The sequence below is a fragment of the Xiphophorus hellerii genome, chromosome 5, assembly GCF_003331165.1.
Source record: "Xiphophorus hellerii strain 12219 chromosome 5, Xiphophorus_hellerii-4.1, whole genome shotgun sequence".
In the NCBI taxonomy this organism is placed as follows: domain Eukaryota; kingdom Metazoa; phylum Chordata; class Actinopteri; order Cyprinodontiformes; family Poeciliidae; genus Xiphophorus; species Xiphophorus hellerii.
This window is the reverse complement of record NC_045676.1, coordinates 10592915-10613860: the sequence shown is the minus strand read 5'-3', so window position 1 is coordinate 10613860 and position 20946 is coordinate 10592915. Positions and strand designations below refer to the sequence as shown.

Here is a 20946-nt window from a genome sequence, read left to right as displayed (position 1 = left end):
TGCATGCATGATGGAAATAATAGTGAAGTCTAACACTAATCCCCCTGAGATTAGAAGGGGAGAAAGCTAGCAGCAGGGGGACTAAAGGCCCTGTGCAGATGGCCCATAAAGGAGAGGAGAGAACGACAGTAGAGAAAGGGATAATGTTAGGGGCACAAAATTCAGGCAACAGCGATGTACGTATGTGTGTGCGCGTGTGTTTTAGGAGGGATGAAGAGGAATGGAGGATAGGGGAATTGAGCCAGGAAGACAGCACTCACGCACTGCCCGCTGTTGGCTCTCTGCAAGCACTCTCTGGACACTGAAAATAATGCTTTCTCTCCATATTTCTATCTCTGACACACAGGCTACCACCAAGTACAAACACATTATGCATGCATAAAGAGAGACAAGTACACAAATCATAAACTGAAACAAAATGCTTCAGCATTATTACAATGTAGCTCAACATGAATATAAATTCATGTGTCACATGTTCATTGCATTTGCATATGAGAGCACACACGGAGAAAATACATAGCTTTTGAAACCAAATACTGTACTTCAATTACCCTGAAGGGCATGGCGTTGTATTTTGCACAATGCTGTGTGCAACAAGAATACAGCTGATAAACACATAAGGACAAAAAGACACACACATAAGCACATGGCATATTGCTGAAGCTAAATGGAGACAGGGGACAACTGTGAGACAGCATGAGAGCTGGCAGTGACCACGGAAACATCATGGAAAAAACACAACCTCAACAAACAGCTACAACAGAAGGGCACCACAACGGTCACAAAGAATGCACGTTGACAGAACGTCGCCGTTTACCTTTTTGTTCGTCGAAACATGTTTCTCGCAGCAGAATGATGTGTTGGCAGATAAACATGAGAGCAGCACAGCCACAATTGCTTTTTACAGAAATAAACACACACACACAGAAAGAGGCAGTCAAGAAGCAGCAATTACGCTCCACGCTGGCATGACATCTTCCCTTGGCCACTTACACACACAAACACAGCTTCAAACTGTCCCTTATTGCTCCCACAGACTCTGCACAAATGAGTATTTCTTCAGGGGTCCGTGAAAAAAGTGAAAAAAAAGACTTGGAGGTGTCATCTGTGTTACAGCTGCAAGCAGATTAGAATTTAAACAAGGAGAGCAGAGGCAGACAGAGAGAGCAGGCTGTCGAGCATCCCTCTCTAAAGGAGAGAGGACTGTGGGGATGATCTCAAGGGTATCGTGCCAAGCCAGGAAGTGTACAGTGACAAAGGGGGGAGTTAGGGAGTTAGGCACACAAAAAGAGAGGGAGTGAGAGAGCATGTGTTTGCTCTCATCATCATCAAAACAGAAGTATGTCAATAAACTATTGGAGAAATGTGTGAATTTGAAGGAAAACCAGTGGGAGAAGTAAAAAGGAAACTGACTAATATAGTATTAGTGGCATAAAAGACTGATGAGCGTATCAGCATAATTAATGCTGATGAACTCACGTGAACTTAACATTTTTCCTTTCTTCGGCAAAAATATTTCTAAAAATGTATTTAAAAGTGGTGGGATCTTCTTTGATGTTTATGCGGCTGACAGCTGACTGTCAACACAGCAAGACAACGACTCAAGAATATGTCAAGACTAAACCACTTACTGTGATATCAAGGCTCACAGTTACAGCTTAAACTGATATAGCGCTATCTCGTTGACGTAGTTTCAGTTTGAAATATTATGACTTTTTAATATGGGGACATCTTGTGTGATGAGATTTGTTACGCATTTATTTCTAAAATGAAAAAGAGAGTAAAAAATAAGGATGTTTATATTTCAGATTATTTTATAGATAGAATATCTTAATACCTCTGTTACACTGTTGTTTTGCATTGGCATAATAAGACAAAGCAATTAAGCTTTAGCATTGCCTTCCCACACAGTTGCACACTAATTTCACACTTTTACCCTCACTTTCTCAGTTGACCTTGAATATGAAAACAAGTCAAGAGACAATGATGCCTGGTACAGCAGGATCTAAATTTTACATCCCTTATCCCTGCAGACACACAAAATTCAGAAGAAAGTGCCTCAAAAGCCAGACAAATAATTCAGACATGACAGAAATTCATGTCCCTCTGAATGTGCAGAAGAAAACATATTTTTCAATATGCCAACAATGTATGAAACAATGTGACAGTAATTGAAGAAAATTGATTCTCAGTTTTGCTGACCTTTAGTTTACTGTGTCACCTACATCAACTTCTTCAGAGTACTATTGTTATACAACACTACATCTGTCATCAATATCCCACTAATGATAATATAGGATCAGTCTAACAATACTTCATGGTTAAACATAAATAAGCCATGGATAAATCTGAAGAAAATACTTTATAGACATATGGGATACAGGGAAAAAACAAAACTAATTTCAGTGGAATGGGATTATAATTTTTTTGCTACCAATAATTAACTGCTTTTTCATCATTGGCAGTCACAGTATTTAATCAGCAGTCTGTGGAGTGACACAAATGATGCAGTTCTTATTAAAAAGCAAAATGGAAGCAGATAACTGAAGCACAGAACATCTACAGACATTTTTTTTAAAAAGTACACAATTGAGTCACATACTGTAGTTTACTGAGTGGCATATTACTTGATTACTATAAACAGGGGGATGTTATTGTTCTGAGTCATTCCCTTGACTGATATTTATTGCTGCATAACCATGAAATCAGTTCATCTGCAGTTCAAAAATGTTACAAACATGCCAATTACTTCTATGTGACTAACATTTATAAAAAATGGGCTCATCTTCCATAAGTAATTCGTAGGTACCTCGAGATCTGTTCTGAGATATTTTCTGTAATGATCTGCTGTGCCGTGAAAAACTGATTGTCCCCTTACAGATTTTTGCCTTTTGCTTTTGGCTAAACGCAATATTTTCAAGTCAATAAACAAATTCTGAAATCTGATAATAGTGACCTTAAATGAGTAAACACAAATGGTAGTTCCCTTTTTATTTCAGCAAAGTTTGATTTGACCAGTCAAATCAACATGAAGTAGACTAAAACACACTACTATAAAAGTACTCAAAGATATCACAAAAGAACCACAAAGTATATAAAGCACCCAAGGTCTTGTGTGTCTTCCCTCATAATAAATTAAGTCATCAGTTGAAAACTACAGTTTGTATTTACTCAAGCCAACCCAACTTTATTTATAAAGCACATGAGACACACAGTACGGGACCAAAGTGCTCAATGGTTGAATAAGTTATGAACAAAACCTCATTATAACACACAATACACAAGTAAACAACCTCATAATAAAAAATAATTTTTAAAAAATCTACAGAAGAATCTCTTAAAAACATCTCTCATGGTGTCTAATCCCAGGGTAAACAATGGGTTTCCAGAAGAGATTTACAAGAAGACACCTGTCTAATTTCCAAGGGCAGATTACTCCTCAACTTGAGAGAAGCAAATCATGAACTCCTCTAAGTTTACTATCAGTCCTACAATAAGGAGCAGCTGGTAGAATATCAAGACAGCAATTTATAATCTTAGAAATTAAGATTAACATTAACATGTTAAAGCATGCTATTGATCTAAAAAGTTTAACGCGTTACCTAGATTACAGCAGGTAACGCGGTTTTGTATTGCCCTCAACAATGTAGAGGTGCGAAAAATAAGCAAGGACAGTCACACTGGTGTGCTCAGTTGCATAACACACTATGCAAAGTTAAGCATAGTGAATAACCAAGATTATTCACAGTGCTAGTGAGTAATCTGATTACACTTTTGAATCAATTGACAGCACTAAAAAAAGTGCACAGTTTCACACAAACATAGTTAAAATTTTTCTAAGAAGCAAGTTGCCACCCTGCATGAATCCAGGTATTGTCTGCAACACCGGAGCTGCTCTTCAGTGTCCGACCAAGAGATGTCACTCTGCTGTATGTGCGCACATATTCCCTCTGTCCCTCCCTTTGAAACCAATCCACCAAATGTTAAAGCTGACGCCGGGTGACAGTTGCACAGTAGTGCTGAAGGGAGTAATTCAATAATGGATGCTGTCTCTAATGTGGGAGTCTGGATGGATGAAATATACATGGGAGAGAAGAGGAGGGCAGAGGGAGGGAAGGGGGTGATATCACTGTAGCACAGTGGGAGGTCAGAGACGGTGATGAGGATCATGATATCATACAGAAGATGGGACTAGTGTTCCTGAGTGTCAGTGCTTTTCTGAAACATTAAATCTTTTATTTGTTATCCTGGCTGTCTTTTTCCATAACAGTTAAACTGACAGCACAAAACTTCACCCATAGCAGGACTTAATGAGAAAAATACAACAGCAGGAGCAGCACCACATAAAGGAGGGGGGAGCTGATTGTGAACTTCCGGCTCTATAGTCTCCCTCATGTCTGGCTGTGACATCTGCCACTCCACCACAAAGGTCACAGGTCACTGACAAAACGCACACACACTCCTGTCCACTGACTGCAATTAGGAGCACACACATGAGTTCCATGCACCAGCATGCACTCACATGAAGGCAACCAAACTGTGAGCGACAAATTCAGCATGTATCCGTACACACGTTTATTTTATTACACTGATGGAGCAGTTTTGCACAGTGATGCCCTTTGGCTCCCGTTTTTAAAGAGACAGCATCATTTTAATTTCCAGTTGTGCTTGTTTGTTCACCTCAAAGGAACTCAATGCTGTGCTTCAAAGAACAGTGAATTGCTAAAAGATGGTGGGAAGAAAAAAATTATTTTCAATTATCAACTATTAAAACAATAAAAATTATTTAAGCTAAACATCAACAAGAACATGTTACTGGAATTTGAATTGGAAAATTGTCCTTTCAACTCATTGTAGGGTTGTCAGCTGCCTATGCAAACTACCTTCTCACTCACTGGTTATTTCAATAATACGGGAGGATTTTGTGAGTAGAATTTGAAGTTTTTAAGCCTGTTACTCTTTGGCTAATGCATCTTGATATCCCTGATCAGTCACCAATTTAGACAGACTGTTGTCTGTAAATGTAAGCATGGGAAACAATCAATAAAACATTTTTTTCATAGTTACAGCTACATGCAGACAGAAAATGTATGTACTGAGATAGTCCTTGTACATAGATGTTTGGAAGTAAGCCAAGCAGAGACTCTATTTCCTGATTTTCTGTCAAGTAAAAAATACACACATTTGCACTGTATTTGTTCCAAACTATCGGTACATACATATACTCATATATATGTGTACATACATACACATATATTTGTGCATTTTGTTATTTTATGTCCTTTGAAGTTAATAATTTGAGTGTGTGTGTGAAACCGAGTCAGTCTTTGTTTGTGAGCCCAAACTTGGCCAGCAGAAGCAGAAGTAAAAACAAATTTGTGATTTAAATTAAGAAAAAGATTGCTGCTTTACAGTCTCACAATTAAATGAAATAGTGGGAGCAAAAGCAATTGAAGTCCTTGATCCTATTTCATAGATGCTTTTTAAAGAATAGACGGTATTTCAGCACCATGGACAGAGACTAAAAACTAGCTTGTTTTTCTTTTTAACAAATACTTCACAGTTTATCTGCTGAAGCTGTCTAATACAAATACTTTTACCCTTAAGTACTACATTTAAATTTATTTTTCAATGATAATTTAATCACACTCCTTTCTAAATTATACATACAAACAAATTGCAAAGCTTCAATATTAATCACTTAATGAATGCATGTGTTAATTGAAGCCAGATTTGTCTGTTTCTCTCGGACAAACATTGGACATATATTGTAAAGCTGCTACACAATGTCAATAACTGGATTTAATGTTGATGTTTGAAAGGAGAAGCTAGGACAAGAGGTTAAAATCACAACTAAGAGACTTCTCTCTCTTGAGTCAAGGAATAGCTCTAAACTAACACAACCTGTCTGTTATTCACTGACAGCTATTGATTAATGTGATATTTTTGAAACTAGGAAAATCTTTTTAAAAAATACACGTTCACCATGAACACTGCTGTATTCCCCTCTCTTCTTGAACCCTCTGACCCCCCCATCCAGAAAGGCCATTGGGGTGAAAGCACAGCTCTCCCGCGGCTGACTGTTCATCGCACAGTTCACTGGTGCAACAGATTGGGCGGCAGAGGAGCTCTCCAAGTGAAAGGCCTCACACAAAGCTGAAACATGCTGAAGTTGAAAGACAAGGCAGGCAGAGCACAATAACCCCACTTGACCATGACTTCCTATTACAAAGCAGGAGAGAGTCTGGATCTTTAAAAAAAAAGCTATTTGTCTTCATTTGTAGCTCAGCTTCTGTGCTTTCTACTCAATAAAAGCCAAATGTTTGAAAATGGGAAGCACATAGGAATCATCTGGAGATGCAGCAGTCAGGATCTAGCTGATACAGATCTACAATTTTCCTTGAGGGAATTTTTAAGGATTTTATAGTTAATTTCCATTAGATTAAGTTCTCAGAGCTTCATCTGATGAATTGTTGAACTCAAAACAGAACCAATAGGAAACATGCTATTGACTTAAGCATTTTCAGACTGAAAATTGGGAGAGTTGTTGCTTTTGATAGTTTTCCATGTTTTACTGGCCTATCATCAACCAAAAAAGATCAAAAAATAAATCGTTTTATCTTTTTTGTTGAATCTTTAGTGTAAACATGATTGTTTTTAGCAAGAGGATGATGGGGCACGCAATTTGTAATTTAAATGTTTAAATATGATGCATAGTTCACTATTCTGTGAATGAGTGCAACTGCACATGGTTAAATTATTACAGATTGCAATTTTTTTGGAAGAAAACTGGTCAAGTCTTTATGTAAATATAACAAAGAGACAAGATGCAGTAAATCCACGAAATATATATATATATTGCTATTTTCTCTGTTGGTTTCCATGAGAACATCAGTAAATATAAATGGAAGTGTTTTTAAAAACAGTATTTCTGTTTGTAGTCATAGTTACCTAAAAGTGACTGAAAAGAAGTTGTAAATAGATTTTTTTTTCATCTTCATGTTTTTACAATAAATATCACAAAATATTGTGATAAAATGTTACATTCATGTTGTCCAAGAACTATTACAGACTATTACAGGTAAAGTCATTCAGATGGAATGTGGAAGTTGATTTGATGCAAGAAAATTGTATCCAATTAAATTGAAATTTACTAGGAAATAGCAAGAGAAATTCAAAAATAGACTGCAATAGTTTCTTCTACAAGGATCACTTTATATTAGGTTTATGTTTGATAGATTTTCCAGTTCTAGCCAGATTATCTTGTTTAAATGACTCCTTATCAAGCCACCCAAAATATCCAAAGACACTTGCAGTCAGTGGAGACAGTTCTCTTCACAAGAGGCTAAAAACTGTCAACTAAAAATGGATCAATCCGACAAATGAAACTCACCTGATGTACACTGAATAAAGACACAATCTTATGAATATCAGAAAATCTGACTACAACAAAAACACTGAAATATTAATGCATGCAAGTAGATGCAGGCAAGAACAATTCATCAACCAAAAAAAGAAAGAAAGTCATGCACTTTACTTAGTCAAGTCCAAATTCTAAAGATTCTTACAAACTGTGTCATATTTTCTTTGCCACTACTGATCAACTCCTTTGGGACATTAAGCTTTTCAGCACAAGTCAGAAGAAAAGGGACCAGATTTTAGAAAACTCAAAACATCAGCTCAATTAATTCTGTCCTTTCTCTTTCATAAATAAATAGTGTGACATTGCATGCTGCAAGAAAAAGCAAACACAGCAGGAAATGTCCATTCTGCTGAGAAGATATGGCTCAAAATGAGCACATTCTGTCTTAATAACACCTCACACAACGCCTTCACATTTTGAAATTAGAGACATGCTGTAAGTAGTGAGAATATATTTATAGCAACAGCTAAAGCACAGTAATGTAATCTATTTTATGAATAGTTGTGTGACAATTTTCAGCCAAAAAAAAACAAAAAACAGTTTGAAGATGCCTTATGTATCCTATAAACTTTAAAAGCACCCATGTACTGTACTTTACGTAGCCTAACTCAAAGAAGAAGAAAGTTGATCTTACCTGCTACTTTTTCGGGGCAGAGGTAAATCCTTCTGGTGAGGAAGACAAATCAGGAGGGCGGAGGGAGAGAAAACAGATAATCCAGGTTAGATCAATTTCAGATAGGATGAAATAGATGGCGGTGCCCTCAGTTTACAGGAGGAATAAACTTCAAGCTTGCCATGCTTGAGGTCATGGCAAGGAAAAACAAAAACATGTTTGACTATGATCACTTTGCACCAGCTAAGGAAATTTTACATCTGTGTTACAGAGGGTACAATTTTTTAAATCTTGGCCATAGTTAGATGCAATAAGGAAAGCAGTTTGACTTTATACTGCACTTTCAAAAACGTTTTAAAGCTAATTAATTTTCTTCACCTAGCACATTATTTTTGACAATATTTTTGTTATAAACAAAAGGCCTCATTGCAGCTCAATCAGGTTTGAGTCCTAAGCACAGATGATGCAAAGAAGGCCTATTTCTATTTTTACTTTCCTGTTTCTCTTTGCAATAAAATGTGCCTAAAATATGACTCTATCCTTTCTCTTTATACATTTTGTTGTTCTCTTAACAAAATGCGAGAAAGAACAATACTTTAAACAGCTAATAACAGAGCAAGGAATTCAATAACAATACTCATACAAGACAATATTCAAAAGACCTAAATCCACCGACCTACTGTAGGTATGTCCCCTGGCATGTCTTCCATAAAACCAAGTGACAGTAATTGACCAGCTTTAGCCAAATAAATCAACAATAAAGTCTTTAAACAATTATACAAATTAACATCTGAGATCAAAGAAGTAACGCATTATTGTAAATACTTGAAATCACTGGATGCAATTTAGTGTTTAGATTAATTTGAGTTTAACTCCATTCTGATGTTGTTTTGAAACGTCTCCATTCATGTCTGGAGTGGGTGAAAGGCCGTCTGGAAACCGATCCATCCTAAGTGCTCTGAGACTTCAAAGCTTCAGGAACCAGCAGGTTGAGTGGAGCAAAAGTCAATAGAAAAATTGTTGCTGCTATATTTATGACATTGGGAAACAACAGCAACGACCCTGATGTGATTAGGTTCTGCTGCAATGAATCTGTACACTGCTTGCTGTCCATCTGTTTGTAATTTAAAACCATTGAACATTCAGTTTATATAAGATCAGATGACTCAATTTCTATTGCCAGCCTGCCATACTTTACTTATCAAGACATTTTATACTGCTTGATGGCTTTACAAAAAAAGAAGAAGTTAATGTTTGTGGATTTTGCTTTCACTCAAATGACGCAGAAAGACACAAAGGCATGACTGTGATACAAAATAAAAGCAAATGACAAAGCATAAAAAGGCCACAAAAATAAAAATAAAAACAGGTGAAAATGATGATCACAACAGATGAAGCATATTTTCATTTTAGATTGGCTCAGTCAAAGTCCAGCACTAAAACAAGCTGGAAATCTGTGGCAAGACTTGAAATTGCTGTTTTCACCTTATCTGACTGAGGTCGTGCTATTTTGCATGGAAAAATGGGGAAAATGTATCTGTAGATGTGCTCAGCTGGTAGAGACAGTTGCAACTGCAACACATGGTGGTTTTACAAAGTATTGACTCAGGAGACCTGAAAAAGGATGCTAAACGTTTTCTATTTTTATTTCTTAAAAAAAACTATAACCATGAATCACTTTACTTTCACTTCATAATTTTGTTCTGGTTTTTGTTAGTCTAAAATTTTACTAGATTACACTAAAGTTTGTAGTTGTGACAAAAAGTGGTAAAGTTTAATGAGTTTGACTACTTTAGCTACTTTAATTTAATAAACATACTATGTTCTGTCTTTACCATCCTGTCAAGATCAATACATGAGTTTTTTTGGTAACACTTTATTTGACGGGGTGTTCATAAGAGACATGATGCTGTCATAAACATGACATAACACCTGTCATGAACATGAAGGAGTCTTTATGAATGTTTATGACCGTTGTCATTAAGTGTCATTCGGTAAATAATGACACTTTTAATGCAAAGTTGCTTTAAAAGTTGCATTGAAAGCACATTAAAAGTGCCAACTATGCATTAAAGTGTCATTATTTACAAAATAATGCAAAGTTGGGACTTTTAATGGACTTTCAATGCATCTTTTAAAGCAACTTTGCCTTAAAAGTGCCATTATTTACTGAATGACACTTCATGACAACAGTCATAGACATTCATAAAGACTCCTTCATGTTCATGACAGGTGTTATGTCATGTTTATGACAGCATCATGTCAGTCTTATGCACACCCCGTCAAATAAAGTGTTACCGATTTTTTTATTATTATTATTTCAAAACTAAAATAAAAATTTTAGGAAAATGTGCAGTCTCCTCTGTTTGACATTCAGTTAATTAAATTTAAAACGTTAGAGATTAAAAACCACTTAGAGTTGCATCCTAACATTTTTAGAAGAGCACATCAACCTTTTTTTCAATGAGAGTGAGATCATCTGTTATGGTGAGCTCTTTCTGAGATGCTAATACACTACATCATCAAGAGGAAGTAAGCTTGGCCAGGGTGACTCAGAGAGAGCCCCATAGGAGTCTTGTCCGTGTGTGTGTGCGTGGGGGTGCGCATGTGTGTGTGCATTGGGGTGTGTGTGTGCGTGTGCCGGCGTGTGCGCGTGTGCATGGGTGTGTGTTTGTGTGTTTGGATATGGGGTGATATGCCTGGCTAATGGATAAAGCCGCCAACACCTGCTCCCTCTCAAAGTCTGTCCAATCCACAGACATTGTGTGCGCTGTTGCCATGGTACTGGTCATCCCATCATTTCTATCTGTCAGAATTCAAGTAATAACAATAATGCATTAAAGTTTTGAGCATTATTCCTTTACCCATACTCCAGATCCATGAATCCAGAAAGTATTTATTCTAGAAGAGTGAAAGAAAATGATCAGTTACAACTAGAAGGTTACATCTAGACCTCCAAACGGTTCATAATAAAATCTACTATTAGTATTCATGACTCTGGACACAATGACAGATGTGACAGATTCTCTTGTATAACTATATAAACAATTTTGTGCCAGAGATGAAGGTCAACACATTCCTACTCCCTACTTGTCAATTATTAGTGGGTTTTCAAGACCCCCCGGCACTGGTTTTTGCAGCACTTTGAATGAAGACAAAGATTTCTACAACAGCATTTTGTTGCAAATCCTGTTATAATTAGGGCATGGAAAAGGGACATCAGACATTACTCTGTGTGCCTACATTTATCAGACCACAACTTCTTCATAATGAGGCTAAAAAAAAGGTTTACAAATGATGATTTTATTTATTAAGGGGAAAGCTATTCAAGAGTTATTGCTCTGTAAACTTAATAACTGGATGCACCATCTTTGGGAGCAACAACTACAATCAAGTGTTGACAATAACTAGTAATGACTCACTCTTCTTCCAGATTTAACTTAATTTATTCACAATTTAGAGTAACCAGATAACCTCTTTAAAGTGATGCCACAGCATCTGAATCTTATTTAAGTCCAACTTTTAACTAGGTTACTTCAAATCACCTGGATTTATTTATTTTAAGCAATTCTAAGAAGGTGGACTTGTCCTGCTTTGCGGATAAGCTTAATGTCACAAACTTTTGGTCAAATGTTCGTAAGCAGCATTGAAGTAGAGTAATTATGGCAAGTTGTCCAGTTCCTGGAGGGGCAAAGCCCATCACAAACTTGCATGTAAACCAAAATAATCAAGAGACAACTAATAACTAATGAACAAGTAGCAAACTGGATCATCAACATGCACAATACAACAGTAATTTTCCAACAAAATGAATGAAAAGGTAAACACTGAAAATGTTGCAATAGCTCATCTAAGGTCCAGACCTCGATCTGATGGAAATGCAGTAGTGGGACCTTATGACTGTATAAAAAAGATTACTTCAATTTATTGATTATTTATTAACTGGGGCGTATTTGTTTGTGTGTGAGTGTCTTACTTTGTTCCGTGTATCAACTAATCACAGTTCCTAGAAGAAAAAGCTAAGATAGGAACTTTCTGAGAGGAATCTGAGAGTCTTTAAGAGTAGCTGCATTTCCAGTGACCATAATTACGCAATTTGACATTTTGAAAATAAACGTCAAATGCCAATTAAAATAAAAGCTCTAGATTTTCAAGAAAAGGTTTTGGCGCTAGGATGAGTTTGCATCAAAATCGGTTTGTACAGCAATAGAAACATTGCATTATGAGTCACATGATCAACAACCAGATGTCGCCACTGGCACAAATCACAAAGAAGAAGACAGGAAGTAGCTGGAGGATCATGGCGCAGCATGTTTTTTAATTACTTATTGCAAGAACAAACTTATTCACGTGTGATTTTAATTGTGTTTCTTAATTAAAGGAAACACCCCAATTACAAAATTGTGGGTTTTTTTTTTTTCATTTTCCACACATTTGTAATGGACACGCAGCTAATGAGGGTTCTGATCATTTCTAACGTATCCTGATGTATAAGACCTTGCAACTGAAAGCAGGTGTTCTGTTTTTGTCATTTAACTATAGAGGGGAAGCAAAGGACAGACAGCAAGCAAAGGCATAAAAATGTTACTATGCGGGGCAAATGTTCTGGATAAATTACAAGGCGTCTGCTCTGTTTTTACTGCCAAACTAACAGCAGGCTGCAAAGCACAGTATACTCCTTGGTTTAATGATCTTAGTTGGGTTTTTTTAACAAACCCTTTAGAATTGTGTTGTTATGTATGTTATATATTTGTTTCACATGGATCTTAAAACTGCAATACTGGGATCTTTCTATTTTTATCTATTTTAGTGATTAGGTTGTGAATAACTTATTTTGTTTTCTCAAGCCAAGAAGTAATAAGTTTTAATTTATTCACAAAACACAACCTGGATCTAATATGTTTATTGTTTTTTACCAGCTTAGCTCTCTAAGTTCAAAGCCAAACTTTTTCTGATTAACACTGACATCAGAAGGACATGTTGAGACAAAACAAAGCAGTGAGTGACAGGACTTGGCACAGAGAACTGGGTCCTCGCAGTGATCACACTCTTATCCCCTGTGCTTAGCATATTGGAAATGGGCACACTGCCCAGAACAAAATATTGGACAAATTATGCTTCCAAGTGTGTGTAAATAGAGCACTATATACTCCTACGTCACAGAGGGATGAGACATGCTTTTCTTTGTCAGCGTGAGTAAAAGAGCATATGGGTTAAGCATAAGTGCACTCCACAAACACCTACAACTGCACAAAGATGTTTTGCTTGAGATGAAATCAACTTGCCTCACTCAGACACAGTCATACAGTTACAGTCAAATAAAATGCACCAATTGATGCTGCAGATCACAGCACTGATCATCTTTTAAGCTGAACTACTTTCTATTTTTACAGGCTTCATTACAAACTAAATTATTACCCTGAGGCCATATCTCACACCCAACCAGGTTGGTTGCAGATCAGATTACTTTGTGATAAAAGGAGAGTTGGGCAGCACACTTGTTTTTATTAAAAAATTCTCACATTCATGATCAAGATAAAGATGAAAAAAGTGTTATCTTTATCTTGTGTGCTGAAATCTCTGAGCTATTTCTCAAAGATACAAAAAATCACTTTTGTTTTTTAAGCTACATCACGTTGCAATACAATGTTATTTAAGCTGTAACAAATTAACAGTTTAACTCAAATGTATATTATATATTAAGTTTTTTTGTTTTGTTTTTTTTTCACTAAATAGGCAGCACCGTAACATCCGAACGACCAGAAGTCGTCCAGATCTGGTTTGAGAACATTTGGAAACTGTTTTGTTTTTTTCTTTCTAAAACAAAAACTCAATAAGTTGCTACATGTTACTGTTAGAAGTGATCCTGGTAAGTTAGATTTTTTTGGTTGTGTAGAAAAAATATAATCTGTAGATAAAATTAACAACAATACCTGAGAGACAGCTATACTTTTACCAAAGGCCAAGGATAGAAGCTGGCTGTGGCCCATCCATTCATCACCATTTCCTCTAATTTATTTTTTTTTTTTCATTTTGTAACTAAAATTACACTTTAATTCCTCCCCTTTTATGGTTACAATGTCTGCAGGAAAGGTTGAGGTGAAAATCTTGGGACAAAGTACTTTAAATATTAATTGAATGAAGGAGTCAGAGATAAACAGCAGAAAGTGGCCATGCTTCATCTGTTTAGTATCCTCCTAAAGAAAGTGCATTGGTATGATTTTCATGTGTCTAGCCTGCACCATGCAAATGTAAAGGAGTAAGTTATATTTCCTCCTCCAGACTCAGACATCCCAGCCCTTTAAACAGCTTCTCTCATTGCACACAGCTGCTGCCTTCTTCCAGTCTATGCTGCCCCCTCCCATCCCACTACCCCTCAAGCCTTTCAGCTTGTCCTGCTGCTGGTGGTTGCTCTTCCTCCCTGAGGGCACACAAGGCTCTTAGGCCACCATTATGTCTTGCTAATGGGCCTGACAACAGCACCACATCCTCAACATTTAGACCTTCTCTGTGTGAGATATGGATATTGATCACTTCAGTGAAAATGGAGAGCACAGACTTGGGGTGGGAGTCAATTTCATATGTACACAGAGGCACGGATATTGTCCATTCACACTGGAGACTCTGGATTCTGGTAATGGCTAAGGTACAAATGCACAACCTGGTAACTCAGGTAATGTATCCAGAATAACACTTCAACACCGTGGATGTCATGTTCCGTGTTTTTCTGTGTGTTTATTTTGAGTTTCCTGTGTCTCTGAGTCTCCGTGTTGTCATGTCTCCCTTTGATTACTCCCAGGTGTTTCTCGTTCCCTAATTACCTCCTGTGTATTTAGTCTCACCTGTGTCTCTGTGTTTTGTCGGGTCCTCGTCGCGTCATTTCTGTCTGCCTGTTTGTTTGCCAAGGATAATTTCTGTTGCTACTGGTGTGAGCCCTGGCTTCTGCTCAGCCATGCCGCCAGAACTTTGTGGACTGTTTGGAGCATGATTTATTATTAAAATTACCATCTTTCACTTCAACCTGGGTCTACAGCATCTGCCTCACCACCTTCACCACCGCACCTCATGACAGAGGATTTATATGCATACATATGAAAGTTTCTTATATATAGACACCTATCCCAGTATGAATGTTTTTCTAACTTGCTATTGAATCACTTCTACAGTGTTTTCTGCCAAATGTGCCTGAATTATTAGTGACCAAAGTACTGTAGGTGTTTAAAAAGAAGCTAAATTAGGTTGAACAAATTAAATCCATAACGAAATGTCTGACATTTAAACAAGATCTCAATAAAAAATTTTGTATTACTCTCAAATCAGGAGTTACCATAGTTCTTTATTTAAGCAAAGGCATATATTGTGAGTTTAAGCTAAAAATGTGTGATTCATATTTTGCCTATAAAATATGAAATGTTTTTGCTTTGTGCAGACACAATGATGACAACCACAGTCTTCCTAGCCTAATTCAGATCCATCCTCACAGACTCTGTGCTATGACTGCAGCCAAAGGTGCATCTGCTAAATCTTGACTTCAATGGGGTGAACATTAAAGCAGCCACTTATTTTACATTAAATATTTTCATTCAATTGTCATTGTTTTGTAGAAATCAGTTTTCCTTTAGACATTAAAGTCTTTTTGTTAAAAAATGCCAAACAAGCCACGTTTTGCTGATCATGATTCATTTGTGAAACCAATAAAAGTGGCTGAATACTTTTTAAAGGCACTTTTAAAAGCCTTTTGGTTGAGACGTTAAACATATTCAAGAAACAAAGGAAGTCCAGTTGCCTTCTACTTAGGCATTTGGATTCAATATACATTTTTTCTGCAGCAAGACTAATTGTCATTTTTGTTTCTAAATCTAAGTACTTAGATAATGTTCCCACTTTTGGTTTATATATTTGGGGAAAAACAGTAATACAGTCAAAACAGTATATTCACTAAAGGTTATCATGGCAATCTCTTTCCTGCCTGTAAAGATTCATGTTATTCCAATGTCAACCCTATGCTTTATTTTGTTTCCACATCAGCATGTTGTTCCTGCCAAGTCTCTCTCTAATCAGCCTTATTCAACTCACCTGAGCCATGCTTAATTGTCTCCCAGTATCACCTGTATGCACTATTTAACCTCTCCTCAGTCTCTGCCTTCCTGCCAGATTATCTACAGCTTTGTGCCAGTAGAAATCCAATGGTCCTTTCCTCCCTCTTGTGCCATTCCAAGTTTCCCACCAATTTCACTTTTATTCCTGCCTTGCCTTACCAGATCTCTACAGCCTTTCTGACATCTGAACTCGAACCTCTTGCTCTTATTCCTGACCACAGATTCTCGCCTAATTTTGTCATTAATTATACCAACATGAGCTTTCCTGTGTATGACCCCTGCATATATATTGACCATGATTTTCAATATTTGTTTTCAGGCTTTCACTGTGGAGTTTTATTTGGTCTTATATGATTGATGATCTACAAAACTTGGGTTAAAGCATTGGTTCCCAAAGTGTGGGGCATGCCCCCTAGGGGGGGCACAGTGCCATTGCAGGGGAAGGGAGGAGGGTGTGGAAAGCAGTATGCATTAATAAAAATAAACAGCTGCACAAAAGTGTTTCACTGTAAAGGTGGTTTGTAGTTTGTTTTGTTGCAACCTGAAGTGTGAAATAAACTTCAGTGGAGTTTGAAAACAAAATATGTGTGTAGGTTTATGTCTGGTTGAACGATGTGTGTGCCCAGTTGATTTTTTTTTTTTTTTCATTTTTGGGGGGGACTTTATAGTAATCCATAGGGGGGCCCAGAAGAAAATCTTTGGGAACCACTGGGTTAAAGCATTATGTGGACTGACAAAGCAGAAACTTTTTGGAAGCTGTCCATGCCTTCACTTCAGGCATACTAGTAGCATCTTAGAAAACGAATGTCATAGGTTAAACACTGAGATAGAATGATGGCTTTGGGCTGTTTTATTTACTTTCTGTGATTTATGGAACCATGACTTTTGCTCTCCACCAGAAAGTCCTGGAGGAGAATGCCAAGCTATCAAATAGTTGAACTCACTTGGGAATAGCAGAAGGACAATGATCCAAAGCACACCAGCAAGTTCATCTGTAAATGCTCAAAATGTCTAGGAGAGGCCTAGTTGATGTCTGAACTTAAATCTGATTTAAATGCTTCAGTGTGATCTTAAAAAATCCACTCATGCTTGAAAATCCTCCAGTCTGTCTGGATTATAACAAAACTACAAAGAAAAATCCTGTTACTACTCCACACAGTGACGTAAAAGACTCATTTCCAGCAATGGCAAACACCTAATAAAGGTTGATGCCACTTGTTTACGGCTTCCTAAAGATTTTAATAATTATTTATACGTTAGCCTTTTTCACCTGATATTCTCAATTAGTCAGCAAAGAAAGGGCTTAATAAAATAGAGCTGTTTCCAACTAGACGCATTACTCAACAGTGTTTCTACAACATACCAAACGTCCTGTGGCTGCATTTCACACCTGAGACAATTGGGTAAAGAAGTATTCTTCATCAACAATTGTTTTCTTTCATTAGTTTAAGTTTTAAAGTGACTACAAAATATCACACCTGGTGGGTTCAGTGGTGTTTAGTCAGGGGAGGCAAGTGAGGCAATCACTGACAATGATAAGAGAAAATCAATTTGTTTTCTGCACGATTTCGACATTTTTAAGGTCAAAATTGTTGAATTTACACAAAGCCAAAGACATAGAAGAGTGAGGTGAGGTAGTGGTGATCTGTGTGTTACAGACTGACTGATAAAAAATATTATATTGAATAGCCTTTTGTTTGTCTTAGTATTGTTTAACAATATGAAACTAATGAAAGCATCTTTGAAAGCTTTTAAAAACAATTAAACGTTACAATTAAATTCACATTTTAATGGGCGTCTATTTTGAGTTTTGCAATATAAATCTAACTCCAGAAGAGTTGGTGCTTCCCCAGTCAAGAACCTCCCCATATGGTGTTATGGGGATGGTGTTAGGAACAATTATATGTTCCTTACACCAACTTTGGAATCTATCACAGTATGAGTATTATACAGCTTCCATTTTCCCCCAAAATAACCACGTTAGCCTTTTTCTCAGACAATAAGAAACATCATTAGTTCATTAGCGAGGGAAGAAGTCGGTGTTTGTGTATCATTCTAAAAGAATAAAATAATATACATGAAATACAATAAGACCTGACAATCATGCTAATAAACCTATAATTTCTGACAAATTACTAAAGAGTTAAAAAAATTAATTAATTAAAATTTTTAAAAAACTGCTCACCTGCAATCTTCGTCTTCTGATGATACCAGAATCATCCATGGCGCGTGCCCGGGTTACACCTGTGGCGGGTCTCCTTGTCTTGAGTTCTTAATATTGGACGTAGAGTTCCAAGTCTCGCGTTGCTTCCAGCCGACCAGCACGGTTCACGATATACCATCACAGCTGCACACTTCGCTGAGGGCCCACACCAATTTTCGGGTGAAAACAAAAATATACTAAAGCTGTAACATCATGTTTGTTGTTATAAACAGAAACGCAGAGGAGGGGTTGGTTTACAGTCAAAAAGACAACCATCTATGAACAAGGTTCATGATACAGTGTGGCCCCTGTGTTCCACACGAGCAGACAATCCATGCTGTCAGACAAGAACCACTGTCAGGGCTGCTCTTTGGTGGGGAGGCTGCATAGAGGGATCAGAGGGATGAACTGAAGTCCAGCTGAGTGATAGAGATGAGTCTCTGCTAGGAACCCAGACGGTCAGACCGAAGGTTATTACACCACAGATTAGATAGAACAAACAAGTTTGCAGAGGTCCTCACTTCCAGGCAACGATCCAAGACAAAAACAATTCCTTCGCATCTGTTTGTTGGACATTGAATTCTGCTTCTGTCATCTGTCAGCATGGGGTGGGGGGGGGGGGGGGGGGGGAATCTTGTATCTCACCTACAAAACACCTGACACCCGAAGTCCTCTTAAAGCGTCGAACCACGTCCAGATTCGTATATTCGCTCGTCGCATTTATTTAGAGTTCACGCTTGCCGCACATTTAACTAGGAGCCTTGATAGTATGACACATCCACACAGTGTTAGAGCATCTAAGCACTAACAACGGCACGGTCAAACACAATCTGCAGCCAGTGTGCAGCGTCCATACGGCAGGATTCAAACAGCAGCGGTGGTAACAGGACGATCGCTTCTCGTTTTACTTCCTCGGGACGCGGATTTTCTTGTCATCTGGTGAGCGGTGCGTTCAGTCCGGGTTGCTCTCCTCCGATGTACCGCCGGTTCAAAGGGATCTCATGTTGCCACACAGACATCGCTCCATCCTCGTCTCCAATACCACCCACTTCCTACAATCACACGACTTTTAACCCCTCAGCAACCAGGCCGTGGCAGGCTGAGGAGGTACAGATCGCTGGCTCTCATTCTGCTTGTGATGATGAGGCGGTCCACCCGGGGTATGATGAGTTTACAACAGAGGAGCACCTATGATTCAGACAGAGATGCTTTAACAGCATAATTTATTTCCATATGTACCAAATTCATATTGAAATGCAGGTCGTATTAATAAATAGCAATGCCGTACAACGATTTTAGTAATTTTGCTAAAGGAGCCCTGTGCTAAGTATTGATCCAGACACAACAGGACTGAAGTATGGATTTGATCCTGCATTATTAGGTAAGCAGGCTGAGATTCTAACCAAGGACATAGGCACTAGTGTGTCCCATTTCCATACTAGTAATACGTTTTTATTATTGGAAATAATTGTAACAAAAACAAAAAAACACATGGGAAAAACAGTTTTATTTGTATAGTACCTTGTCACTATCAGTGTTTGCAAAATACTTTGCAGAGAAAAATAAAGACACAAATAAAAAAACAACAATAGCCCTAATAAAGTTCTATTGTAATAAAGTGTAATCAGCAAATGTAAACCGATAAGTGCTGTACAGATCCAATAAATGCAACCACAATTAAAATATAATCCAATTAATGGAAACAATAAAAAATTTGTCTTAGGAGTCTTTTTTGCTCTAGAAGAGCATTACAGCATCTGTAGCCAAAAGCGGACATCTTTCCTCCTAATTTGATACTTAGTTATCACCAAAAGATTACCGCCAGCTTAGATGGAACAAAAATGGATTGCAAGGCAATAGGACATTTAAAAACAAGTAATAAAATCTTAAAATCAATTTTAAAAGCTACAGGAAGTCAGTGGAGGGACTTGAGTGATGCAGTAATGTGCTTTCTCTTTTTTGTGCAGATGAGGCAGCAGCATTCTGAACTCACTGCAGGTTCACAATTGATTTCTTTGGTAGAACATCGAGGAGGGAATTGCAGCAAAAGGTAGAGAAAATAATGAAGGTAATGAGCAGGTGATAACAGACTACATTGTGCACAAGCTTGATTAGAGTACAGGTAATCCAAGGGTTAATGTTAAAACTATCCTTGAAGGAAAGAGACTCTGAATGTGTATCCTTTCATGAATCTTAATTCCAATAATGGGAATCTCAGTTTGACTTTTTTTAAAATTGACACACTTATGTGTTTATATTATTTGTTCATTCACTCAACTGATCTGAGAACTTCTAGAGAGAGACAATCATATTTATGATAAATACTGAGATAAATGTAACTAGGTATCATTCTAGTTTTTTTTTATCATTATTACTTTCAAAGTATCCTCTTTTGACAGTAAACTGAAACTCTGTGGTGGGCCTGGCTGCCTTACAGCAAATTTCACCAACAAAAGAGCAGGTGACGTAATTTAGCAGGTGCTAAATTAATTTCATTAAATTGCAGGAATGTACTGCATCTGGTTCAGAAGACAAAGGGGACAGACAGATGTGTTGAGAAGTGAGAAAAAGATAAATGGTAGAACCGGGACACAAAATATATATGCAA

At 37.3% G+C, this 20946-nt stretch overlaps 1 protein-coding gene across 4 annotated transcripts in view; it reads right to left on the bottom strand.

Annotated features, from left to right (window-relative positions):
* Window positions 1–19534, bottom strand: part of mast1a (microtubule associated serine/threonine kinase 1a) — a 71012-nt gene extending 51478 nt beyond the window's left edge. Inside the window, exons 1-2 of one of the 4 annotated variants that reach the window (XM_032562707.1) lie at window positions 18321–19534; window positions 8058–8089 (exon numbers count right to left, since the gene is read on the bottom strand). In XM_032562707.1, the coding sequence (XP_032418598.1) occupies window positions 8058–8089; window positions 18321–18359 (71 nt within the window). In that variant the 5' untranslated portion in view covers window positions 18360–19534. Of the gene's footprint in view, window positions 1–817; window positions 1236–8057; window positions 8090–18320 lie in introns of those variants that run through there. The other 3 variants (XM_032562708.1, XM_032562710.1, XM_032562709.1) reach the window with 3 other exon arrangements.
* Window positions 19535–20946: the final 1412 nt, after the last annotated feature.